This window comes from Triticum aestivum, chromosome 3D (genome assembly GCF_018294505.1).
Source record: "Triticum aestivum cultivar Chinese Spring chromosome 3D, IWGSC CS RefSeq v2.1, whole genome shotgun sequence".
Lineage (NCBI taxonomy): Eukaryota > Viridiplantae > Streptophyta > Magnoliopsida > Poales > Poaceae > Triticum > Triticum aestivum.
In genome coordinates this window covers 570,827,937-570,855,702 of record NC_057802.1, presented here as the reverse complement: position 1 = coordinate 570,855,702, position 27,766 = coordinate 570,827,937, and the positions used below count along the sequence as shown (strand labels likewise).

Here is a 27,766-nt window from a genome sequence, read left to right as displayed (position 1 = left end):
CGACTTGTTTAATTAGTACTAGAAGATAGCCCGCGAGTTTGCTGTGGCATGGTAGACTGAAAAATATGGATAATTAGGTCGATGTGATGAATAGTTGTGAGAATTAATTATGAGGTGGTAAGTGATGGTAAATGATTTGGTAACCATGTACTCCCTCTGTTCCCAAATATTTGTGTTTCTAGCCATTTCAAATGGTTACAACATACGGATGTATGTAGACATATTTTAGAGTGTAGGTTCGTTCATTTTGCTTCGTATGTAGTCACTTGTTGAAATCTCTAGAAAGACAAATATTTAGGAACAAAGGGAGTATGATTTGTTGATGTGAAAGGTGCATGCATGAAAAAAATAGTTAGTGGGATGGTAGATTAATGACGTCACGGACATGCATGTGTTGACGTGGAAGCACTACATGCTAGAAAAAAATAGTTAGTGAGTTAAAAATAGACTCGCAAAAAAAACTATTTAAGAATAGAAGATGCGCTGGTATGAAAACTGCAATCTTCCCTGCCCGAGGTAATTTTCTTTTGGATTTAATTGCCTATTTGCCAACCCAACACCGAAGTAGATGCCCGTTGACATTGATAAACATGTGACGTGCCTCATGTGGCAGCTGTAAGCTATGCTACCCTACGGGCTACGGCCAATACCTCCACTATATCCCCGTTTATTCATCTCATCCACTCACTTGCGCCATCCTCTTTTGCTGCTAGCAGATCTGAGAGGGGAAAACCTGCACAATATTGGTGAGCTCTCTCTCTCTCTCTCTCTCTCTCTCTCTCTCTCTCTCTCTCTCTCTCTCTCTCTCTTCCCCTGCTCTGCTCAACCCCTTCCTTTTTCTCATCCTCTCGTTTGTTACTTGTTTGTAGATTGTATAAGGGCGAGAGCAGTCATGGAACTGGCGACAGGAGCCATGGGCTCCCTACTTCTCAAGCTGGCCGAGCTGCTCAAGGAGGAGTACAAGCTGCACAAGGACCTGAGGAAGGAAGTGGAGTTTCTCTCACACGAGCTCGAGAGCTTGCACGGTGCCCTCAACAAGGTGGCGCAGGTGCCGCGCCACCAAGTCGATGAGCAGGTCTGGATCTGGGCCCGCGAAGTCAGGAAGGCGTCGTATGCGATGGAGGACATCATCGACACCTTCCTGGTGAGCGTGGACGGCGGCCATGACCATGACCATGAAGTAGCGGCCAAGATGAATTGCCTCAAGTGGTTCAAGGAGAAGACAAGGAACCTCTTCAATTTGAAGAAGCTAGCGGACCACCGTAGTATCGCTGGAAAGATCCAAGACATCAAGAAGCAACTGCAGGCTGTGGCCTTGCGGCGTTCCATGTACAAAGTCGATGATATTGTGGCCAAGCCTGCTGCGACAACATCGACCATGGAGGATCCTCGCCTCTTGGATCTGTACAGAGTGACATAGCTCTTTGGCATTGATGAGCCACGGGAGGAGCTCATAAGTATGCTGTTTGAGGGGAAGGACGGCCACGGTGTGCACCAAGAGATGAAGATAGTCTCCATCGTCGGATATGGTGGATTGGGCAAAACCACCATTGCCAAAGCTGTTTATGACAAGCTTAAGGTGAAATTCCAGTGTGGGGCTTTTGTTCCGGTCGGTCAGTATCCAGACATGAAGAAAGTTTTCATGGACATTCTAATTGGCCTTGACAAGGAAAAGTATATGAATTCCAATATGATGATATTGGATCAGTATCAGCTCATCAGTGAAATAAAAGAATTTCTCCAGGATAAGAGGTGTGTATCACTCACTCGGTAGAATTCTACCACCCCCTACAGTGGGACCTACCAGGGATGGAAGAAATGTTTAGATAAACCATTTTCATTTTACTTGATTTTCCATTATCCATGTATTCAAATTTTAGAAGGTCTGACCGTATATGAACATACTTTAAAACTATACATTTTCTAGCTCCATTGTTAAAATATTCTTATAATACAAAAATAGTAGTACTTTTTTCAGAAACATACTATTTATAAATCTATGGATATATTATTGAAAGTACAGGATTATGCAAAAAATTATGGATCTGAGTTGACAGTGGCAAGAGTTTAATTTTGTGGAAAGACTTACAACATCTCCAACTGATCCCTTCAAATGCTTTAGATAAGTACAAATTTCTAATTTTTTACTCAAAGCCTGACCTAAACCATTACTCAAAAGGTTTAGAGGAGGATAATTTTTACTCAAGGCGCATCTCGATCCCTAAATATACTCGCCCACAGCCGGCTCAAGGAAATTTTTTGTTTGCTCGGAAGACGCCCACGCATCTTCAGTTCCGTCTACGCCTCCGCGGCCTAGCCCCGTACTACCGCCATTGCACCCCACTGCGGTCCACCACTCATCGGTCGCCACAGGCTTGTTGGCAGGGCCGGAGGTCGTTTGCCGTTATTTGGGGTCGATGTACCATGAGCGCCAGTAGAGCAAGCACGTGTTGCTCTTCCTGAGCACGAGCTCCAAGCACACACGATGGAAGACGTGTGGCTTGCCGCACCCGGGCCACGTCGACGAGCACCTCGATGCTCTCGACACGTGATGGGACGGTCACGTTGGCGGTCAAGCCTAACCATAGCCTCGGGTGCCTCCTGTGGAAGCTACTAGGAATACCAGCGGGGCCAACAACACGCCGGCCCACCAGAGCATCTCCCTCGACGTGTCGCAGCCAGACGGGACGATAAACTGGAGCTGCTCCACCTACGTACTTCCACGCCACTGTTGCACCTCCACTCTTGACGTGCCCACCTTCTCTCCAGCGTTGCCGGCGTGGGCACCATCATCGCCGCTCGGCGCAGAGGTACATAGTAAGTGTTCGACGAAATGTAGGAGCCAAATATAGATTTTAGGGAGTTAAGTTTAGGGGATCAGTTAGAACCCCACAAGTTCTTAGAGGAGCAAATATACTCCTCTAAAGTATACTCGGCCGTTTGCACCTCTAAATTATAGGGGAGCGGCAAGGGATGCTCTTAATCTCTTGCGATGACCTTGTTGAACTTGATAATATGATTTCTTGGATTAGTTCTTATTATGGCAAGCTTCTTGTTTTCGTATGTACTCTAGGTTCATAACTTGCTGCATCCTAATATTTAGTAGGTACTTCATTGTTATTGATGATATATGGGATACACCAACATGGGAATTGATAAAATGCGCTTTGGTGGATAATGATCTTGGAAATGTGGTAATCACAACTACTCGCAAATCACAAGTTGATATGGGTGCTCTTGTTTATACGCCAAAAGAGATTTCGTATAGGGACTCCCAAAAGTTGTTCTATACAAATATATTTGGTACAGAGGAATGCCCTGAGAAATACAAATCAGCTGGCGTGTATGATAAAATTACTGAGGTGTCTGAAAAAATTCTGAAGAAATGCAATGGTTCTCCATTAGCCATCGCTACAATAGCTAGTGTGCTAGCTAAGAAACCAATCTTGAAATGGTCACATGCCTACAAAAATATAGGTTTTGGGCATGATGAAGATGACTCACAAGTTAAGAGAACAATGAAGATATTGTCTTTTAGCTATTATGATATGCCATTGCATCTACGGGCTTGCTTATTATATTTAAGCATATTTCCGGAGGATGATTGTATTCCCAAAACAATGGTGATATGGATGTGGATAGCTGAAGGCTTTATTCATGATAAAGAAGGGGTAGGTCAGTTTGAGCTTGGAGAAAGATATTTTAATGAGCTTGTTAGTAGAAACATGATCATACCTGTGGAGTTCACAAGATCAGGCTTCCTTAATGGTTGTCGTCTCCATGACATGATACTTCATGTCCTTCGTTCCTTGTCAAAAGAAGAAAACTTTATCAGTATATTAGATAATGAGCAGCACACGTCCGTGGGCAGCCGGCGAGTTTCCATCCAAAAGCTCGGCTTAGACAACATCAGTACCCAGGTTGTTATGGACAAGTCACAAGTGAGGTCAGTTGCTGCCTTTGGAGGTCTTATGGACGTCTTGCCCCCGCTATCTAGTTTCCCCGTGTTGCGTGTACTGGCAGTGGTGCTAAACTCTGTTTTGAAAGAAAGCCATTATCTGGAGGGACTTGGGAGCTCACTTCACCTTCGGTACATCAGTCTATTGCTTACACGTACACGTCAATTCCCAAAAGATATTGGTCATCTAAAGTTGCTGCAGGTACTGGACATCGGGTGCAGTGGCATAGAAGAACTGCCGGACAGTATGGCCCTGCTACAGGGATTGATGTGCCTACATGCTGACAGGAAGACAAGGATGCCCGATTGGCTTGGGAAGCTGACTTCCCTGCAGGAGCTGTGGATTTGGCCTGCTGCCGACAAGTATGCACGCTTTGTGGAAGAGTTGCGCAAGCTGAGGGAGTTGAGGGTGCTGTTAACATGCAATGATGCGCCTGATGAGAGCGTGGAGAAATAAAGAGGTACAACAACGTTATCTCCATTAATTTGCCCTCTCCCTTCACGTAGTGTACATAGTCTGGAATGGCTCCTGGGAGCTAGATTTGTTTCCCTCTTGATACGCCACTCGGCCTTTCTGCAGAAAAAGAGCACTGCTTGGTGCACCACGTTTTCTGGCCGATGGTTGAACGACAGGCTGTACTAGCCATCAGGGTATGTATGCGGCTCACAATCATTGATTAGCAAGTCATCGCTCAGATGCTCATTCTAAAGGGTCGCTTCGCTGAAATCCGTGAAGAGATGCGGGAAGCAGACAAGTTGCAAGGCGCCTTGCCCGTCAACCATCCCATCCTTCTAGAGGTAGGTACATAGTACTCCCTCTGTAAACTAATATAAGAGTACTCATTTAATTTTCCTCAGACCATGCCACTCATGGAGCATCTCACCAAGGATGTGCTAGGTCCTGATGCAACAAAATTTCTAAATGATGATCCGATCAGGCTCACTGGCATGTTAACTTCTGTCCTACATGGACTGGTCGCTACTCTTTTCCTTTTTTTTGGTCTTCCTTCATTATCCCTATTCATCCTAGGCTAGTTAGTACTCCCGCGCATGCTTATCAAGATGTTACTTTGACCATCAATAAATTATACTAATAATACATAAATCATGTAACTTGGTAAAATTTATACATTGGGTACTAATTTAATGGTATAATTTACTTGGCATATAACTCATGTTTTGTTGCTTCAATTCGTTGTCAAACTCGAGTTTTGGAAAAGGGTGTGTGCCATCCTTTTGGAGTTGCAGGAAGTACTGATTTTCCTAGCCCTCTTCCCTGTTCCTGGTTACAGGAGGCACAGGTTGCAGCTGCTCGAGGACACCTCAAGCTACTCAACCTTGCTATCCAGCAATTTACGCCACTACTGGAGGAAATCAAGGCTGCGTTGAATCAAGCACAAACCATCAGTAAGCACGGCCATCTCTCCACTGTTAAGAATACTCATTGTCTTAATTTGTTATTTCCATTCCTCCTAGTTTCTCCCTCCATTTCTGGACAAATCGGGGGACAGTGAGTGATGAATTCAAGTGCCATGTGCTCCTCCTGGAAGCATTGAACCGCATGATCAGGCCTCCCTCTTTAGCAACGGAAGCTTCTGCTCTGTTGATTTCTTGTGATTTACTAGTCCCAGTCCCAGCTAGCAGTGGTGCACACCGATCAGACCTACGGAAAGAGGAGGGACATATTCCGAAGCTATGGTAATGGTGAAGGTAGAGGCAGATAAACATGCTCTAAATTAATAAGGGTGGTTTGGTTGAAGTGGAACTACTGTTTGCTATCTTAATAAGGAACTTGTATGAATCTAATTTTCTATCTGTTGTGCTTGATACTCTCTTGATTAACAAGAGTCATGCAATCATCTTTTCCAACTGTTTGTGGTCTTTCCACTTCGTATTTTACTACTTTGAACTACTCGAACCACTTTTAGTAAATTTGGCTGTGTGATGCAGAGGCCAGGGCCTTTCCCTTTATTTGAAAAAACTCTCTTAATTATGACTCTGCACTCGATCTTCCACTATACTACTCAAATATTCTCTTAATTTTGGCTCTTAATTATGGTTGTATCCTGAATCTCTCTATTTATGGTATATAAGTTCCATGGAATATTGCAAGTTTGTGCATGAACTGAAAACAGTGAGAACTGTAACTGTAAGAACTCCACACTTTTATGTGAACTGGATGCCCAAAACACGCATCTCTGACAAGAAAAACACACAGGGAAACATAACAAAAGGAAGTACAAGCTTTCAAAGAACAGTAACCTTGATTGGCTTCTTGAATTCTCTCTTTGAGCTCTATTCTCTGTTGGGTGAATCAGCTTATGTGTCGTACTACTGATATAATGTATTATGGGACTATGGGAAACAGAATTCATAAGCAAAACTGCAGTATGACATGTCATGACACAACCAGACCAATCAGAGAACTCGATAGGCTTTCTTTCCTGAAGTTTCCTCCTAGGGCCCTCAAAGCATTTGAACAGACTAGCAGTTCGGCCATCTCAAAGTCAATGCAGCACAAACACCAGCAGCAAAGCTACTCGTGCAGTTGTCCTTCTTTCAACCGGCTTATTTTGTGAAGCGTCACTGTCTGTGTAGATGCCAGGTGACGCAAAACCTTTTTGCCATCAACATTCACTGTCTGTGTAGGTGCCAGGTGGTTAGTACAGCCTGGGTGGATGGCCACCGGAAAATTTATCGATGGGGCCATGTACACATGGACGGTAACAGCCAATCTGACCATATATACTTCATGGTTTTCCAAGACCCTGCAGATCACCCCGGACTGCATATTTCATAACCACTGCAGCCACGGCATGCATGTGTTTATGACACTAGGGCAATTTTGACCCCTGATGTGACGGTCTGCTCGTCAAGACCATAGAGAACATCGATGAGATGCATCCTGAGAGAGGCAGGTCCTTTAGCTGACTCCAGCGAGTCCGAAGATGGCGAGTGCACACGCTGCTGCGGCCAGGGCATCGGAAGGATCCGCCCCGACAAAGGCCGCTATAAGAGCTGTCACAGCACACCCTGTCGCCGTGATCTTCTGCACCATTGCCACACCATTGCTCACACTGATGACTTGCTCACCATCAGTGATGAAATCAACAGCTCCAGATACTGCAACAACCGTCCCGCTGGACCGTGCCAATGCTTTCGCGGCTTGCAGCGCTTCCCCTGAGTCATGTGAACTGTCCACGCCCTGATGTTTGCTATCAGTACAACTGTAAGCAAGATGGAATACTGTGAGTGGTGCAGGCTTGGTATGTGTGTTGGTCTTCAAATAACTGTGAGATAGGTCAACCAGTCAATCGTCCTGGAATCCAGGCAAGAACTTTACTAACAAAAGTGACGTTTGTCCAGACTACCCGTTTAAAATTCCTTGAGAGACTGGATAACATAGTTTGTGGAAGCTACAAGACTAGTGACCTGAGTGCATCACCCTGACAAAAGAGGGGCGGAGAAGAAAAGAGACCGCCAGGATAGGGGGCAGACAGGACTGGGTGGAGGGCCTCGACATGAACCATTTTTCTCATGGACTTCATCCATCGTGGCACTCTTCGTCACATGGCATGCCAGCGTGGCAAAATCGCTTTCCTAAGCTCGAGTTACGGGGTAAACTATGTGGTAGTGGATAGCTGGGTGGATTAATCAGTTTAGTATGTCAGGGGGGGGGGGGGGGGGGGTGGACTCGTTGTTCTGCCGTTCTCATGTTCTGCAGTTGTGGCACAAGGTAACTTCAGCATGTTTGGACCTAAGCTTCTGCGCTACTTTTGGCGGCTTTGGCAGCTAGAGCTCTCGGATGGAGGAAAAAAAATTCTCACAGATTGCAAAACCTTGGAGATTGCTACTGAAGCCAAAAGATCTTCTCTCTAACCCTGGTCACTGGAGCATCAGGCCTATCCTTGCTGACTTCTTTCTAACTTGTACAGCCTTGAGGAACTCTGAAGTCACTCACATCCCTACAATTGCTAAGAGGTCTTTCATAAATCAATCTTCTCATAGATGTGATTTCCTTTTAGCAAAGGCTCAAGATGTAACTCCACAATGGCCGTTGAAGCCATCAAACTCCACAAGGGGAAGCTGATGTCTGACAAACACACACGCACAGGTTTGGACCTTACAGGTTGTATCAGACTGCTTATTTGAGCTTTCAATTAAAGCTATGTTTTCTTTCAAAACTGAAATTAGCCACAAGAAAAGGAAGGTAAAGACTAGTAGAGAAGGTAGAGGTTGAAACGTAATGAGGAGAATGTTCAGATGTCGTATTTTCCTTCACTTCATTTCATCCAGTTAACTATTGATCTCATCTCATTAATTCTATTGAACGGAATCTCTTTTGACCCTAAAGTAATCGAAGGCCCTGTTTATCCTACAGTTGCACACGGCAATTTGACAATCGATCATCTTATTTAGTCAAGATCTTGTGTCAGTCACCGCTAGGATTGCAAATTGAGAAGGTAGGGGAAGAGCAGGTACCTTGAAGGAGGAGTTATCTGAGCTGGAGGCGAAGGCAAGGATCTCAGACGCGTTGCCCCTGACTTCGGCAGGGCAGAGTTTATTTTTCTTAGCAAAATACTTCAGCTGAGCCGTGGAGAACTGGAGATTGTATCAGTATTTCTCTTGGTAGTTCACCTTTTGGAGCCACGGAGAACTTGTATCCAAACCTGGTAACTCCTTGACCCTCGTAACTGGAAGTAGTCAGAGGAAAAAGCTCTTGATGGTAGGAAGAAAATTCACGGCATATATAGCTTACATGGAAGATTACAAGTTTGAGCATCAACTGAACACATGAGAACTGTGACTAATAACTGCACACTTGACGTGAACTGGATGCCTAGAGCACACATCTCAGACAGAGGACACACAGAGGAACAAAACAGAGCCTTTCAAGCTTCCGAAAGAACGATATCCTTGATTGGCTTCTTCATAAGATTCTCTCTTATATTCTTTGAAGTAAAAAAGGAGCTTACTCGATCATCCCTTGGATGATTCAGCTTATATGTTGCAGTACTGGTATAATGTACCATGGAATATGGGAAACAAAATTCAGAAGCAAAACTGCAGCATGACGAACCAGTAAGCTTCCTTTCCAAAGTTTCCTCCCGGGGCAGCAGGGGCCTTAAATCATTAAATTCATAATAGCAGTGGCGGCTCCAGGAATTTGCAACCGGGTATTCATGTGTATTCATTTTGCCAAAATTATTGTTGTTTTTTGAAAATTGTCACTGTTTTGCCAAAATCAACACTGTTTTGTAAAAATCATGGGTATTCACATGAAGACCCAAGAATACCCCTAGCGCCGCCCGTGATAATAGGCATAGGGGGATCAAAGTGTTTGAACAGAATAGCCGTTCGATCATCTCAAGGCCATTGAAGCACAAACACCTTATTTCGACTGGCTTATTTTATGAACATCATTCTCTGTGTGACATCACAATTCACAACTATGTACGTACTTACTACAGCCGGGATGGTCACCGGATTATTGATGAGTGATCTGACAGCCAATCTGACACGATCTGCTTCACGGTTTTCCAAGCACCAAGGAGGCAAAATGATCCTGCAGATTACTCCAGACTCTGTATCTCCTACAGCACTGATAGCCACGGCACACATGCATTACGGCAGCAGCGCAATTTTTACTCCAGATGTGACGGTCTGCTCGTCGAGACCGTAGAGAGCATCAATGAGATGCATCCTGAGAGAGGCAGGTCCTTTTGCTGACTCCATCCCTATCTCTCCAGCGAGTCCAAAGATGGCGAGCGCACATGCTGCTGCAGCCAGAGCATCGGAAGGATCCGCCCCGACAAATGCCGCTATAAGAGCAGTCACAGCACACCCTGTCGCTGTGATCTTCTGCATCATTGCCACACCATTGCTAGCACTGATGACCTGCTCGCCATCCGTGATGAAATCAACAGCTCCAGATACTGCGACAACTGTGCCGCTGGACCGTGCCAATGCTTTCGCGGCTTGCAGGACCTCCCCTGAGTCATGTGAACTGTCCACACCCTGCAGTTGGCCACAAGTATTAGTACCGATAGAAGCAAGATGGAATATATATTGTAAGCGGCAATAGGCTTGGTATGCACATTGCTCATCTTCAAATAACAGGGAGATAGTGCAGTCAGCCAATTGTCCTGGAATGCATAATAGCACCACTACTGCAGGCAGTTTAAAATTTCTTCAGAGACAGGGTAATGACTGTAGTGCATCGCCCTGATAAATTGTACTGCCATTAGTCGCTTATCTCTCAACCTACTTATCGCTGTGGGAAAAGTGCTGTGGGAGGAGGGGCACGCTAAGGCAATTAGTCGCTCTGTTTTCTGCACTTGTGATACAAGGTAACTTCAGCATGTTTGAACCTTACACGTTCTGTGTCGAACTGCTTATTTTAGCTTTCACTTAAAGCTGGGCTATGGTTTTTCTTTTAAACCTGAAATTAGCCATAAGATTTACATGGACAGCATATGTTTCCAGCGAGTCAATTTGAGTGACAACCACAATGACCCCAAATGAGCTGAAGAATCAATCGTCGTGTACCAGGAGCACGTGGATCAAATCAGTTTATAACATTGCAGTTTCACAATCGATCACCCACTGCTAGGATTGGATTGGAAATTAACAAGCAGTTAATAGGATTGGATTTAGTTGAGGTACCTTGAAGGTGGGGGAGCTGTCTGAGCGGGCGGCGAGGGCGAGGATCTCGGACGCGTTCCCCCTGACGACGGCGGGGGGGAGCGCGAGGAGCTCGAGGCAGGCCTCCATCCGGAATTGGGAGGCGGCGGCGGCGACGGGGTCGAGCACCCAGGGGCGGCCGGCGGAGGCGGCGGCGCGCATGGAGGGGAGCCAGTCCTCGGAGAGGGTGCCGACGTTGATGTAGACGGCGTGGCAGCGCGGGGTGAAGTCGGGGATCTCGCGGATGCAGTGGAGCATGGCGGGGGAGGCGCCGGCGGCGGTGAGGGCGTTGGCGGCGATGTCCATGGAGACGAGGTTGGTGATGCACTGCACCAGCGGCGCCCGCGCGCGGACGGCCGACAGCAGCGCCCACGCGCGCCGGCCCCACCACGCCTCCGTCCTCTCCTCGCCCATGCCGACGGCGAGGCTGCGCGGGGGGTTGGGTGGGGGAAGATTGACTTGGTTATGCGGCGGCGTTGGCGGCCAGCGGAGGAGAGTGAGGAGGGGATATAGATGCCTTGTGCAATTTCATCTTGGTGAAAACTGTAAATTTGCGCCATTCGTCTCGATGGATTTTCAAGAAGCAACAAAATGTGTGTACATGGATGTTGCGTTGGCATGCAGCTAGTGGCTTGGACATTTCTAGTCGCATACGTGGACTCCTGCGTGTCGCCATACAACAGCAAATGACCATTTGGTCACTCAAGGAGACGTCGGCCAGTGATATTTACACTGCTCCAAAGGTCAACATGAAGGGGCAGGGCGGCCTGATATTTAGTTTACACCGTGCTCACTCCCTATAAATAGCTGCCGCTGCTCATCTTGCACTTCACACATCATCGTGAGAAAGAAAGGGTCGCTCAGAAATAGACTTAGAATGAAAGTAGAGCGAGGAGGAGATGCTGGTATGCATCGCTGCAAGCAAATAGGAGGAGAGACGCTACCTTGATATAGAGAAAGGACCAAGCAGAATATGTAGATCATACAATATCGTTATACGAAGGCGAGCCCGGTCAGTGGGGATACTATTGAGTATTGATAGCATGGTTTCTATGGAGGCAAGTAGCTGCTTTGCTAAACTCCCTGATTGTTCCTTATTGTTGTCTTCCTTGATTATCTGATTTTATTGTCGCACCTTGATCTTTATTGATACTCTGCTTGATCCTTTAAAGAGGGATGTGTTGTCCCCATAGTCCATTTGTTGATGGAATTAAAGTAGTTTGGAGGAACTCCTAAAAGGTTATGAGTGTATTGTCTTGGCTGACATTTTAGTAATCTTGTCATTGATCCAGTCACATATCATACTCTGTCCATCTTTATTGGTGTCACAACGGCAAACGTATTGTACCTGTCACAGTTTAGGTATGGGACTGCCTGAGTTCTCCGTTAAGGACGGACCTTGTTCGGGAACGTGTCGGTGATGGATCCGTAGGAGCGATCGACATCAGTAGGTCCAGGTGTCCGGGTCTTAGTGGGTTCAAGAGCTCTGCTCTTCTGAAACCTGTGTGTTTCTGGTCAAGGCTGTTGACGTCGGAGTACCCCTCTTAAGAGCGTAAAAGTGTGAAATTTCACCCCTGTGACTCCCGGGTTGGGAAGCTTGCGGTCATGTGTGACGCCAATAATTCCCTTGTTCATTTTCGCCATTGAAACATGTCTCGAGTATTATTACCTTGTTTATCCTTTGAATTCAATTCATCTGTTGATCTACATCCTCATACTACTCATTTTGTTGAATACGTGAAGTATCTACTTGCTGAGTATGATTTATCGTACTCATCCTTGCTTCCAATGTTTTTTAGATGCAGACGATGATTAAATTAACATGTCTTGAAGACGTCGTCATTCAAGTTAGGCCTGACCAGTGGGCGGGAAGCGACTAGAGAATTTAATGTATTTTGGCTCTTCGTAAATGTAAAGGAATTTGTATAGTCAATATATGAGCTTTTGTGATCCACGGCTGGTTATGCCTGCTTAATCATGCCTTGCGTGACTATAGGCTTCTTGGTCTATAGGCGCGCGGCGACTGTCTCGCCTAGGCCCGGTCTCGGGGCGTGACAAAGAATTTGAGATTTGCTGTGGCCAGGCTCGAGCGCATCCTTGGCGGAGTTGACGTCCCCGACGAAGTAGAACATCGCCAACGTGATATCTTGAGGATGCAGGTGATGGACGGAATTTGCTACCAGGCCAGAGACATGGAAATGGAGCGGTTCCGCGGTGTTGTCATGCGCGCGATTGCACGCTGTCAAGCTTTTCTAGAAGAGGCCCAGCAGCCCCAAGAGCCTCCCAGCGCCAGCATCTCCGTAGGCGGAGGCGGGTCGGGACACTTGGAGTGAACGGCCGCAAGGGTGCTAGGCTGAACGGCCGCAAGGGTGCTAGGCTGATCATGGAGTGAACGACCGCAAGACCATCGTCGGAAGGCCGCCAGCTCAGCCTTTTAGCTTATATTTTATTACAATTGTTTGCATATGTAGGTCGTGAGTGTTCTGGGCCTTGCGGCATGTGGCATTTTAAATTATCCTGAATTTGTAAGACAACTATTAAGAATTATTAACCATTGCCATTGTAAATTTGCCTCAACGACGAGCAGAGCACGCGCAGGGACACCAGAGCGGAGCGCGCCGCGGCCGCCTCAATGGCGAGCAAAACGTGCGGACGGACATGAGCAGAGCGCGCCACGGCCGCCTCAACGATGAGCAACCACGTGGTCAACCTTCTGCCATCAATAAATTTTGACCTTGTTTCTCGTCACCTTGCAGATTACAATTCAATAAGTAATTGCAAATCTGTTCACACCTATCAAACTAATATGTGTTCACACTTAGCACCGGGCTATAAAAACTACCCACTCGAAAATTACTTCACAGTTCCTCTCCTCATCACCCACAAGACTGGTCTTTCCTGCCAAGTCGCTCCGCCATGACCGGTAGGAGGAGTTTAGGGTGGACATATAATCAGCCAGCAAAGACCAAGGCCGCGGAAGCACTAGAGAGGTCCCGCTGCGAAGCTGCAGCCGCAACAGAGATGTCCCGGCGCGCCGTGGAGCCCTCGAACGAGCTCTCAGGGGCACGCGAGGGCTCTCACAAGCGCATTCGCGGCGTTGGCCATCGCGACGAGCCGGCGTTCTGAAGTCCTTCGCCGGCGACGCATTCTCGCTGGCGTCACACGCAGCAGGAGCTGGTCGACGGCTTGATGAAGCTGCTCAAGATCAGCGATGCCTCAGTTGACAAGGCGACCGGCCTCGTCGAGCAACTCATGGGTGACAATGCGAAGCTCCTCAAGTTGGTCACGGAGAAGGAGGACGAGGCCGCCGGCTGGAAGATGATGCATGAGCAAAGCAGTGCCTCGGAGATGACGCTGAAAGCGGTCGTCGAGGAACTGATGGGTGGCTTGAGGAAGCTCCGGATCGAGTGTGAGCAGGAGGTGGAGAAATCCGTGGCTACTTTCAAGCAAAGTCGTGAGGAATTGAAGAAGGAGCTGAAAGATTTCGTCGCCCGGCGATCCATCGACGAGTAGAGACAGTAGCGACCCAAATCATTATCTGCAATTTCCTTCTTCTCTTGCCCCGTTCACCCGTGACGCCATCATTATTTACGATTTTGGTGTGGCAAAAATTTCGCTCACAAAATTTCGATAACTGTTTCGTACAAACCAACGATATGTACGATTCATCGCCGGAGCGGGCACATTCGAGAAGCGAGGTTGTCCGGCTACAGGTATCAAGTAGCGGCGGCGGTCAAACTCGTCCTCGCGGCGCTCGTACTGAAGCCAGAGGACGAGGCGACGCAGCGTTGCAGGTCGCCGGCGTTGAAGCGTGTTGAAACCTGCACCATGTTTTAGGGCTCTAGGCTGAGCATGATGGTGCGCATGCTCAGTCAAAGCGCTCATGGAGCAGGGGTCAATGCCTCAGTGGTGTAGGCTCGGGGCGATGTAGCGGCATCAACAGTGCAGTCGTTGGTGTTGAAATATATTACCCTCCGTCAGTTTGAATTTTTTAGATGAGTTTGTTGGAGCATGAATTCAATATGGTATTAGAGCCAAGATGTCTTGAGTTCAAGACCCTGCCAACGCAATATTAAATAAAACGATTCTGCGACCTAAATAGATCCCACATCTAAGGACTAAAATAGGCTAGACGTGAGGGGGAGTGTTGAAATATATTACCCACGTATCTTCATCAGTTCGGACTTTTTAAATGAGTTGGTTGGAGTATGAATTCAATAGTTGGCAGCGACAAAAGCAAACGGTGAGCATGTGTACGGCGAGAAGGACCTATGCTCGGAGGCCGGGCAGGAGGGTGCGCGGCGATAGCCAGGTGGTGGTGGCCTAGCGCACGACCCGGACCTACACACACGCATGCAGCTATGTACGAGTATCATGCCCACGGCATGCACATGCACAAGGAAAATAAACATGCAGATAAACTAGCTAAGACACTAACACTTGCTCCTGTTCCACATCATCCGTGTCTTCCAGTGCAGGCGCATCTGAAGTCGGACACGAGCGCTGCAAGCTTCGGCATCCCCGACGGGTAGAGCCACCGCGGGATGACATGGCTAAATACTGCACTGCACTATCGCCAGGTTGCCACACCGAGCACTCTGTCAGTGAGGACGGCAACAGCTGAGACGACGTGGAGCTGCGCCCCGGGTGACCGTCCACTTTGCAGGACTTTAACGCAAAGGGCAAGTCGTGCACTGAGCCGAGCAAGGGCGGCGAATCCGACGCGGGCACCAGCACGCCCGCCGCACGCCGCACGAGTTTCAGCCGGTGGTGGACTGGTGGTGATGAACGTCGTGTGGCGGGGCGGGTCGTTGGTAGCGGCAGACATTGCACGCCAAATGTTTGTCAAAATGTCTATACCAGAGTAGACGGAAGGAAAGATAAAACCTTGCCACGTGGGCGCGACGACCGGTCAAAACCGGAGTGAGGGATGAAACTCGTCCGGTTTCAAGAATTGAGGATGCAAATTGTCCGGTTTTGGAGTTGAGGGACCAAATTTTGACTTTGCTAAAAGTTAAGGGACGAAAAGTATACTTTTCTCTAAATAGAATAGTATGATAAAGAAAAAACATATTCTTCAGCCCGAGAAAATAGAGCCATGAGGCGGATTAGTTGGAATATACTTGAAAAACAGAGCAAGATGACTTTGTAATTTCAGCATCAACACAAGCAGTAGTCGGTTCAGCCCAAAAGGGTATCGAAACAAGCATGGATTTCATGCAACCAGATAATAATCGGAGCTTCTGATCAAAAAAACTTTATATACATAGGCAACGATTAAGACATACTAAGGAGTCTCATACTTGATCCAGTTAACAGATAATTCAGCTGATGAAGATACGACAACTAGGTCGTTAAGAAGCACCAGCACTCAATAACCATCAGATGAAAGGCCATTCGCTCCAAGAACGAGTTTTCCGAGCCGGAAAGAAGTTATGCGGAAAAAGAGTTTGTTTGAGCTGAAATTTATAATCACTGATGCCTCCGTAACCTAGATTAAAACTGCCAACCAGTTTGCCATCATTGTCAACGTGAAGCACCCAGCAATCAAAACTAACCAGCAAGAGTATGCCACCATACACCGAAACAACGTTTACATACCAGTGGTCATCACAACCTTTAAACTGCCTCCTTATTTCTGCAACCGGCAATTTGATTCGGTACTTTAAGTCCCAAACCTCACTTTTGTAGTTTTGCAACACCCATATATCGACAATTTCAGTGGCACTGTTACGGGTATAGATGCCAAGTGTGCCATCTATCTCAAAAATATTTGAGTTGTTGCAAACAGTGCCATCCATCTCAAAAACATATGAGTTGCTGGGAAAAATTGGAACACGCATCCGTTGGAACGACTCAGCTATGGTGTCGAATACTATTACATGTTTGCTTTCAGTCTGACTGTGCATTGGGTTGTATTCGCCATGATGATGTGCTGGGTACCAATGTAGATTATCATGGACCAGGGCAGAAGCATTTAAGCATGGTGACACGGTCTCCGACCACCCGACGTACCTCGGTGGCTTGCGGGAGCCCAACACGGAGACATAGCAGCCAATTTGACCTTGAGATAGCAGATCTACATGCATGTGCCTCTCGTGGCTCCTCCGGTGTAGTAGCAACCGGTACTCACCAGTAGGGCGGTGTGGGTACATCCCTAAGATATTTACGTCCTGCGATTTTCCGATGCATTCAAACTGACGAGTGACAAGGTTAGAGACGTAAAAGCAGGTACCCATCATGCCACAGTTAGAAAGGATGACGAGGCCGTCGCAACGAAAATATATTTTAGAGCAGGTGCGCCCCGGCCCGCTTATCTGGTGCGTACATACGCCTCGTGATATGTGCCAGCCGCTACCGTAAGTTCGCCAGGCCACGGTTATATCGATCGGGTTAGCAGGTCCTTCGTCCGTGATCTCGCCTACTACATAGCGTAGGGTACTGTTCATCAGCTAGAAACGAGACAAACAGCTATGGGACACGGCCCGTGGCTCTGGTCTATATGCGCCCCCCCCCCCCCCCCCCTATCTCTAGGAGCAGGCTAGCCGGCGGGGGAGGGGGATTCAGCAGGGGCAGAGAGGCCGAGGGGACCCGATCCTGAGCGAGACGCAGGAGGTTCTGGTGCGGCGAGGAGGCACTGGGACGGGCGGGCCGCCGGGGAAACCCAGCGCCGGGACGGCAGCGGGCACCGCCGCCCTTGACATCTCGCCCAGCCGGCCATTGTACGGATCTATCGAAGGTAAATACCTCACTTCAGCCGTGCGCATGGTTTCTCTGGTTGTCGGGATGTACTTTGCCATTGGGCGCATAGCAGGATGGTGATCATTCATGGATCTATTTGCGCTGCAGGCCAGATTGGAAACGGGGTTGGGGCAGCAATAGATCTCAGGTGTTCATCTGTAATCCGTCATCATATGCAGGTAAGATGGCAGGCTGGCTTGATCCGTATTTATCGAACGGGGTTGGGGCACATTTATCGAACGATGTCCTTGCGAGGAAAGGCTGGCCTCACAATCCGTCATGCTCTCTATGCAATGGGCCAATGGAGGATGTCGTGCACCTGCTAGCTTCCTGTCCCGTCTCCATCCGAATTTGGCACGACATTATTGCTCGCTGCAACCTTCATCCGGGCCTCGCTCCCTCCACCACCATAACTTCCCTGGTGCTTTGGATCAAGCAGTCCAATGGCATCATTACGGCATCAGCAAAGAAGCCATGGAGCGCACTCGTACAGCTGGTTTGGTGGTCGATATGGAACGAATGCAATGCAAGGATATTCAGAAACCAACGATCGCCGCAGACGACTGTGGTGGAACGGATGATTGAAGAGGCAGCGGTCTGGCAAAGGGCGGGACGGTTCAAGGCCATCTCCCTCCTCAACAGACCAAGAGAACCAGACTAGGAAAGCTTACTTCAGGCAAAAGAGAAGGCATGTCCACCTAGCGAAGGACTGCACATGTAAAGCTGCTGTAACTAAACTCTCTATAACCACCACCACCACCCCCCCCCCCCCCCCCCCGCGCCGCGCATCAATGAAAAGCTGCTCCATCAGCATTTTCGTTAAAAAACATTTACTCTGGCTGTCTTGACTAGTCTTGGTAAGGTGGATCGAATGGACATATTAGCTGATACGTTCCTATCGTGGATTAATCAATGTTTACAGTTAGGCTTTTTGGGTGTATGGGACGGGCCAAGGTGCAAGTCTGAATTTCGACAATATGTAAAGCTCACCAATACATAAGGGCTATTAACAGACTAAGGTGTGCGAATAAGGTGATCTGACTTGACCGCACCATTGCTATATTTGACTCTGGATACAAATCCTGTACAGCTTCCGATTTATCTATCCAGGGTTCTTCTGACGTGAGGCAGAGAGCAGACCAGAGTCAGTCCAACCTGGATAATCATGCAGGTACTGTATTCTTGCCCCAGTATCAGTCGCAGTGTACATGGGCTTGGTTGTGAAAGGTGTACAGAAAGTGGGTAGTTCTTGGCGCAGATGACTAGATTTTGCAGATTGCATATCTATGATGTGCAAAGTACAGCCATGTACTCCTTGGATGCAAGATACAACATTGGTTGTTTTTGTTCAGTGGAGAGTGCGACACGATTGATGATGTGTGTAGCACGATTGCGGCAGTACCTCCATGTCCATCTATTTTAATGTTTATGGAAATTATACTGATGTGGAGGTTGTTGGCTCTAATTGGGATTGAGGGGCTTAACCTGTCAGCAGTATCGTACTTGGAAGTAGCACAAAAATGCATGTTTCATCGTATCTGCCAGCGGCTCCGTTTATGCTATTCACGGCATATTGTTGATTTATCTCTGTTTTGTTTTTGCCCAGAATTACAGCAAAATCAACAAACTGCCCACGACCTTGTAAAAAAACTGCCCACGATACCTGAAGAATACGAATCAGACAGGGGAGATGGCTACATATAATGGTCCTACTTACTGATGTTCAGTACATTTTCACTCTTCACTATGTGAAATAAGCAGAAAAGAGTGAAACTGATTATTACAAACTGAAATATTTCTACATATTTTAAAATACTTGAAATAAGAACAGAAGAGTGAAAGTGATTATTTCACAAACTGACTACTTTGGAATAATAATTTTCATAAGAAAGAAATGCAAAACACCGATCATGTGCTTGGCACATAATGGTCATGTAGATTCAACGTTCATGGGAAAGGTACACGATGCTCGCACATGCCAGAAATAGGTTACTTGTGCGAGGTACAAAGTCGGGGGTTTATCATGTACACTAGTACTTGGTACAGCACGGGATCCATTTTCAAACGTTCATGGGTAAGGTACATGATGAAGTGATCGTGTACTTGGCACATTGTACATGTTCGAGATGCTTATGACGCCCCTGGTTTGTACAATGCCCATTATACTTATTAAATATTACATATATGCGATCACACTTTTTCTGTGGGGATAAGAGCATCTACAACCGGACATCTCAAACTGTTCAGCCTTATCCTACATGGCCACATCCACTTTCCCCCTTTCCGTGCCGCTAGCCTGATCCCATCATCCACTTCCCTCCCTCTCGCCATCCGCCTCTCCGTCATGGCCCGGCAAAAGAAGACCACCTATGCTATGCTATTTGTTTTAATATTTAGAACGAAGGCTCAAGAAGAGCCCGGCTTTGAATTAGCAAAGCGGCTGATACAAGGAGCAAAGCGAAACACACTCAAAGGCAGCAACGATAGCAAGCAGATGCAACGCCAATGCTGCGGCCATCACCCTACAAGACAACCTACACCAACAGGACTAACTACGGACTTGAGAGGATGCACCACTTCTTCCACCTCCAACTCCTCCTCCGGATGCACTCCATCCGGAGGTAGCCCCGCGGCAATCCGGGCTTCGCACCTTGCCCGGATCTGCTCAAGGAGTTGTAGCCGGCGCTCCGGCGATAGAAATGGGTGGGTCCCTTATCCGGTGGCGTGGAAGCATGGCTATTACTGGTGGCGGATGGGGAGTGGAAAGTGGTGGCGGCGGCGGACGGGCGGAGGAAAATGTGGAGGGGTAGGGTTTCGGTGCCGGTGGTCGGCTTAAATAGTCGGGCTAGGCACTACGCGGCACGCCGGAGCGGCGCCACACGACAACATCGGCCTGACGGAGGAGACAAGTTTCAGACCGTCGGTTTTCCGGGCGATTCCGCATGGGACCCCGACGTCAGTCCGACCTGGCGGACGCGCCCAGGCGCCCCCCATATTCGCCTCATATTTGGGCTGGATATGAGGATGCCGGTCAGCCCGGACGTTTGAGGCCCGTTTGGTGCTCGGCCGGGTTGAATTTTTGTGATCGGTCGGTGACCGGGCGGGCGGCCCATCCGGGCGTTTATGACGGGTTTAGAATTCCCGGATGTAGATGCTCTAACAGGAGTCCGTGTACATCTCTCATTTTGTTTTAAGTACACGTACGCATAGCTCAAAATAGAATAGATTTAACTGTACGATAATACCAATACATGAACCGCAAATGCTCAACAAAGTTTTTTTTTCATGATAGGAAACAAACACGTGACACGCCTGACATTGGCGACATGGAAGACTACGCGTATTACCCTGTCCGGCCGGGCGTTGGAAAAAAGTTGTCTCAGCTACGTCTCGTTTCACATGCAGCTTTATTTGATGCGGGATTTTCTATGACAAAAATTACGAATATGATGTACAAATGACCACAGAAGATCACCAACGACTCACTGCACGCATCACGGGCCCACGGCCTCACGGGCATGGCTCCGCATACCTTAGGCGGGTGGCATTTCTCTATTCTCTACATATCCACGATTCTCCCAGTGTAGGAATCACACTAGTTATCTTGACCTTGATTCGGTCAAGCAGTTTTTCCTTACTATACTCCAGTACGAACAGGAAAAGAATCTGTGTACTCAACGGTGCATTAGTAATTATCTGGGATTTTTTTTGCTCTTTAAAGCAAAACGGTGTCTTGACTCTCAAGAATAGTGCGTGTTAATATCCATGTAGATAAAGATAGAGATAGCAACGAACTGGATGCATAGTCAAACAAAAAACTTGTGACTTGTTCTCGTAGGCTAACTAACCAAATCATAGGATCTAACACGAGACCGGCTAAAGAGAAAGATCTGATCTGTCTTGTCCCTTGGGATCTTAAGTGTGGAAAGAGTCTAGTCTCTTCCATTGCCAACAGTGAGTGTAGGCTGTCTTTCTACTCGGATAGGAGTGCGCGCTAGAAATCTCTTCTCTTCTCTTCAGCAACAGTGGATTTCTGAAGCAAAGGTCGAGTACTACTGATTCCCCATTGGCCAGGCCCCAGCGTAAAATGGATCTCTGATCTTGCCATTCCTTCAGATCTGGAAGTTTGCACTTTCTTCGGAATGTTAAATAACGTATCAAATATGCCTCCGGCGAAAAGAAGGTAGGTAGAATGAAAGGAAAACAAACCACGGAATTGGAGAATCAGTTGTTCCTTTGCAGTGAGTGGAGTCAAGCTCATTCTCAGTCGTATCCACTATAGGAGGTTTGCTACACGAAGAACGGGAACAGGCAGGCTATTGCTTGAAGGAAACTAGGAACTGGGATTGATTGTCCGCTCTGAGATCGGTATTCGTTCTGTTCTCCTCGGTTCTGGGTCTTCATCTGTTCTGTAGACTAGACCCGCACATAAGGAGAAGCTAGCCTAGGAATCAGTCAACTAGACTCGCACTGAAAGCCAAGCCATTCAACAGGGATTCTCTGAACTGATACGATACGACTATTCAACTTCCAACTATCTCCCCTGCCCTGTTGAGGTAAGAACCAGGACAATAAGGAAAACCTCTAGAGCACTTAGCCAAGCCTTAGCCTGATATTGAGATAAGATAGTAGTTGCACACACGGAACTAGCCTTAGATCAAATCTGGGATGATGCCATACCCATATCCCTTCTTCCCAAGCTCAAAACCATTACTAACGGAAATATACGCAGCACTCATAAATGAAACTAGACCCGCACGCACCGCACCTAAAAAGCAAGTTCAACCAACCAACCAAGCAAGGAAGTGAGCTCCCTATAAAGGAACTTCGCCCAAAGCAAAGAAATGGTTTCGGTAATGGCGCATCTTCACTTCACAGTCTTTCTCGAGCCTCATCAGCCCAACAAGCAAGCTTTTTTATTGCTACGCGCCTCCGCCTCTCTATATAATGATAATGGGAAGAATCTTTTGAACGAGAATCATCTAGTTATATAAATTACTTATATAGTTAGTTAGAAGACAATCTCCCCTTTATTGCTTTTGCATAGCATTGAGCATTATATATGGTTAGCCGCGGATCCAGTGGATAATGCGAGACTACAACGTATAGTGTTACCGACGATGTTTCGCTTTCGTCTTCGGTGCCTGGCGTGGTGCTATCATCACATTGATCTACCCGCCCTTCTATTCCCTTCCCTAGCTTTCGTGTTTGAGTAGTAGCGCCAGATTTCGATTCGGATGCAAACTTAGCACAATGCCCGGTAAGCTAAACACTCGATTCTACATCTCCGGGAATGCAACGAACTTCTACTTCTAGATAGGTCTAATAGATAGACGGCTAATAGATAGACGGGGGGCCCACTAGTCCTGTATTGCGGTAGTTCAATACATACTGACAACGAGAGAACGAACCCAGTACCTATAGTACAACAAACACCACCATTACTTGCGTCACTAAATTGAAGCATAGAAAGAGGTGGACCGCGCCTTGGATAATTGGTCGGATACAGCCGTAGACCGCAGAACTCGATCGGACACACAGGGTACGGTACAGAACTCCTCAAGACACAGTAGTCAACTGCTTCACTCCTACGCATTATCCTTTCTTTGAAAGGCAAGATTAGGGAGCCAATTGAGTGAACAGACGAAGTAGCTTGCTTTGTACTACCGACATCTTAATACGATATTCTTTGCTACCTTTTCCAATGACAAGCCAGACTTCAGAACTGATTGGACACCAGAGTCGATAGCTTACTTGGGACTACCGAAACTACCAAAGAGCAGCTCTCATTTTTCTAAAGAGGAGGTGGATTTCAGTGATAGTGAAAAAGAGAGACCAACAGAAGCCCTATCTGGGCGAAGCAAGCCAGTGCCAGTGCAAGGAGCAAGCTTACCTGCCTCTGGAGTGGAGTGATCCAGTTCCAGCGCCATCATAATATGACATTCTAGGGTTGGCGCACCAGAGAAGATCCCGTAAAGGGTGGTACATTTTCAACTACTTCACTCGAGAAAATCGAATGCATTTCCGGGTCCCATCCTCACCTGCTTCTCTCTTCTGCATGACTGTTCTGTTCCCTCCTGGCATCTTAGAGAAGTCAAGTATTCTACTTCTGATCTGTCAACTCTGACCCACAACTAGCGCTAGGGAAATGCTATTCTCGAAAGCAAGGGATTGAGTGAGATATGCAGCAAGCAAAGAAAAATGGAACCCAGCAACCCGGAAACTACAGAAGCCTATCTAGCTTATACGATCACAGAAATGAGAGAAGGAGAACGAGAACATCCACGGAAGATAGTGATTCCAGATGGCGAGGGTTCTTTCCCTATCAATCTGCCCTGACCCATCAAGCTATTCAGCAGCAATCCAGCCAGACTACTTTAAAGGGTGCCACTAGACTCTGACAGAAACATAGCCCTATGACAAGGATACCCATCATTCCTATTCAAGGACTGGTCCAATTCTCTTCATTCACCATATTTAAGGGGATGCTTGGGGGCCCATGACATCCTTCCTAAACAGGAGCTATTGATCCAACACCTGAGCCATATTTATTGCGAGGAGCAATCCGGTTGCTAAAAGAGGAAGAGCTTCTAAGTTCGAGTCCTGATCCCGAGATCAATGGGTTTCCACTTATGCCCGGACCGGAAGTAGCATATATGAATTAAAGGGAGATCTAATCAACCGAGCTGGGTGAGGATTCTGAGATTATGTATTGGTCATTGGCTACAGGTGAATATAATTAGGTTCGCTGATCATCCAATATGACCCGCATCAGGTCGCGCATTAATTAAGTGGTGGGCTATACAAGTGGGAAAGTACGGGCAGTTGCATGTTTCCTTTGTTTCAAAACAATGTTAAAAAGGCGGGTGTGATGAAGTTGGGAGGAGGGGGCAAGGTATATAGAATGTGAACAATGGGTGGAAATCGGAGAATAGTGCTAGAACAGCCGTTGCACAAATATGAGAAATCAAGGGTTGTGGATGGTGGAAAGTATCGAGTTGTTCTAGTTCCTGGCCTTGGTGGTTGGCCCATGCCCGAGGGATACTATGGCGCATCTCTTTCTGCGGGAACTAAACAAGTTGCCAATAATAATAGATATCCCATAATACTTTAGGGCAAATCCGGGACGGGATATTCCTCGATTACAGAGGCAGCAGTTGCGGGCTCAGGTGCTGGTGTGGCTAAATCTACATCAATAGCAGGATCAGGATACGATGCTTACTCGAAATCAATATTCCCCGGTTTCTTACGAGATAAGATATGTATGCCGGTCCAACTAAAGGAAGGGTGGTTTTGAGCTTGGGTTTCAGGCGCCGGGCTTTTCTACTGATGAAGTGCGGTGCGCATCTAAAAGAGTGGAATATCCCGTTCTGCTATCAAAGAAAGAATCGAATCCGCCGCTTGTTTTTCTAGCTATCAAATCCCTTGCCCAACAGGAACAGGATCTCTTGCCGGCACCGGCACGAATCGAACTGCGGATCAGGCGTGTGGAAACGAATCTCTTGGATGCTCTGGGATTGGGGAAGCGAAAGAAGTTATCGAGTCAAGTCAGGAAAGCAGTCGAGCTACTACGGTACAAGAAGAATCTGTATTCGCAATGAGAAATAACATATGGAATCTGCCACCCAAAACAATAGGAATAGGCTTGCTTGTCCGCTCTTAGATCGGTTCATAGCTCAGGCTCTGGTTTCTAGCAGATGTGAATGAATTCATTTCTACTCTACTCCGGGGAATGGCCTGTCATTCGTACATTCGTATTCGTATTGGATTGTTGGAAGGAAGCAGTTGGCATTCTCGTTCGAAGGAAAGGTACTTGTTCGAGGAAAGAAAGCGTATTAGTGCTCTGGGCTAATCGGTCGGGTAGAAGCTCGTAACAAGAGCAAGCATCGGAGAAAGCGTATGTACTCGTTCTCGAGTCAGGAAAGCACTTGTTGGCATTGGCGTCGGAAAGTAAAAGCAAGCAAGTAGTTTCGGCATTGGCTACTACTTCTTCCCCATGGGCCAGGTTCTGTTCTCGAAATAGCATAAGTGATCCTGAGAAACCGGCGATGCCAGACCAATCAAGCGTATCATGTCGACTTTCGAATCCGGGACTTGACTATCCTTGAGATAGCAGTTCCCTGGTCAGGAAAGCGGAGTCACTAGAACGATATGAGATACACGCACATCTCGATAAGCCAATCCCAATCCCTTCAACCCAACCTTTACCAAAAGGGGAAACTGTAACAACAATGACCCTGACTCGGATTCCAATAGGGCTTCTGCTTCTTCTGCTTGGCAAGGTCAAGTATATACACAGTCTAAAGCCACAAGAGAAGGTATGATAGGACAAGTGCCGTTCGATGCCTTGTAACCATTTCCATGTTCTGGTCCGGGTTCTAGGTCTAAAAGAAGCATTGGCTGTGTTGATCTGTCTCCAGGTCGTCTATTTGAAAGGGAAAGCCCAGTGTGTTCGTTCCTCTACTATACGGAATCCTGGATATCTTGCCTTGGTTCCGACTCTAAACCGTTCTAAACAGATTCTTTCTGCATACTGATGTTGGAAGTTATGCCTAGGTGATAGATGTATGTTGCTGGATTGGAAAGCTATACGATCCCTTTTATTCAATTATGACAGCTGAGAGGAATTTGGGATGGCCCCGCTAGGGTTTCCAAAATGAATCGAATTGAACCCTATTGTTTTTTAACTCTAAATTCCATAGTATCAATACAATAACCTTTGAGAAATTGTGAGAACGGGAAGATGCAATCATTTAGATGGTGAAAATAGCCGAGAGTTGAGCAACCCCTAAAAGCACTCACAATGAATGGTACCAGCGGATACCAACCAGATAGAAACATGCTGAGAAATCTCTGTTATAGCTGAAACTAATATACCAATCCTATCCGTGACCCTTTCCACATTCTTTTCTTAGTCACCTAACCTATGACTGCTTTTTCTTTTAAGCTTTAATAACCTTAACATTCGAATCTGCACCTGCTATTTCAGTTCTGTCTAAAGATACTATTCTTTGATCACTTGAAACATAGTAGAAAGCATCTAAAACAGATATTATTGTGGATTCCCTCTCCTTGTGGGCTGGACTCCTTTTTACATGGACAGACAGGAAAGTGGAATCTGAGGAATTAGCTGGAACAGACTCACCTTAGCTTTGAACGACTATATCCCCTCTTCTATCTACATATGGATATATATGGTCTTTAATAAAGGAAGATGATTTTAGCCGAGGACTAACACAGCTTCCATTTTGCAGCACATCTCTCAGTGGGAATAGCATCATCCATGACTTCAGGCACAGCTAGCTACGGGTAAGCACAAAAGGTAATGACGAGAGGGCCGTCCTATGTACCCTGAAAGAGAAACTATGTGATAGAAGCCCGCTTTCCCTCTCTTCTATCCCACCTAACCACTTCGGGTATCAGTGGCCTCGTGATCTCCATGAACAGAGATCACTACACAAAAACAACTATATGAAAAACTTGCTTGCTTCTTCGAATCTCGAAATAACAGAACATATAGAAAGTGTTTTTGTGATGAGACCATTCTCTTCGGGGAACCTATAGAAAGATTATCAGACGGCTTTCATGATATTATGCTTCCTTGCCCGTGTGGAACATGTGTGAGCATTATGTTTTTCCAACAAGTGATCCGACTGGAAGAAGTGTTATATGAGGACTTCGAGATCAAATAGAGAATCTGTCTCTCCATTCCTCGTGAGCCACTTATTTCTCCGAAATCAGAGATCAGAGTGATTTTCCTCCTTTTTCCCAAATAGTCGACGGTCTTACACCATTGGGATACTTCGGATAAACTTGAGTACATATATGAGAGACCGGTGCTAAAACCTTTTCTCGAGATATCTTCCAGATTCTTAGGGTCCTTGCTCTGGATCTCGCCCCCCGGCGCGAAAGCAGTTGGTTCCGTAGTTTGAGAATTCTACTAATTCCAAGTATTCCATTATTATTATTAAATAAGAGAATATAAAAAGTAAAGAGGAGAAGACATAACCAGAAAAATTGTGAGAAATAAGTTAATTTATCAAGTTGAGGCATTTCGATTTGGATTTCAAATAAGAAAGAAAAAAAAGACTCCGAACCGTACTTTTGCTATTTTATATCTATACAAAAAGAGATTTACTTTCCAAAATGGAATCTTTGCCATTTCTGATGTGAATGAGGGAGGTTGTCTGCCCGGGTAGGGGTGACCGGAACCCTCCCAAGTCATCGCTCAAGAAAGCACCACAGTCACACGAGAAAGAGTTTGGACTATGACGAAGACGAGCAAGCCTTTGTTGGGGAGTGATCGGGGAAGAGTCGAGTACAAGAGGAAGGTGGAAGGAAGAAAGCGCCAGAAGCGCCAGGTGCGAAGATAGACCATCAAAG

General features: G+C 46.8%; 1 protein-coding gene, 1 long non-coding RNA gene and 3 pseudogenes across 2 annotated transcripts; 2 read left to right on the top strand and 3 right to left on the bottom strand.

Annotated features, from left to right (window-relative positions):
- The first annotated feature begins 882 nt into the window (after positions 1-882).
- Positions 883-4,635, top strand: LOC123080576 (disease resistance protein Pik-2-like; annotated as a pseudogene).
- A 1,374-nt stretch (positions 4,636-6,009) lies between these two features.
- LOC123080575 (hydroxyethylthiazole kinase-like) lies at positions 6,010-9,097 on the bottom strand (annotated as a pseudogene).
- A 237-nt stretch (positions 9,098-9,334) lies between these two features.
- LOC123080574 (hydroxyethylthiazole kinase) lies at positions 9,335-11,194 on the bottom strand. Its single transcript, XM_044503501.1, has 2 exons — positions 10,625-11,194; positions 9,335-9,976 (listed from the first exon to the last, which is right to left on the bottom strand). Exons 1-2 carry the CDS (start codon positions 11,054-11,056, stop codon positions 9,584-9,586), a joined length of 825 nt encoding a protein of 274 aa, XP_044359436.1. The 5' UTR covers positions 11,057-11,194; the 3' UTR covers positions 9,335-9,583.
- A 5,977-nt stretch (positions 11,195-17,171) lies between these two features.
- LOC123075521 (uncharacterized) lies at positions 17,172-18,821 on the top strand. Its single transcript, XR_006436151.1, has 3 exons — positions 17,172-17,381; positions 17,492-18,415; positions 18,494-18,821. It is a non-coding gene; the product is annotated as an uncharacterized lncRNA (long non-coding RNA).
- An 8,102-nt stretch (positions 18,822-26,923) lies between these two features.
- On the bottom strand, positions 26,924-27,460 carry LOC123075519 (putative ATP synthase protein YMF19; annotated as a pseudogene).
- Positions 27,461-27,766: the final 306 nt, after the last annotated feature.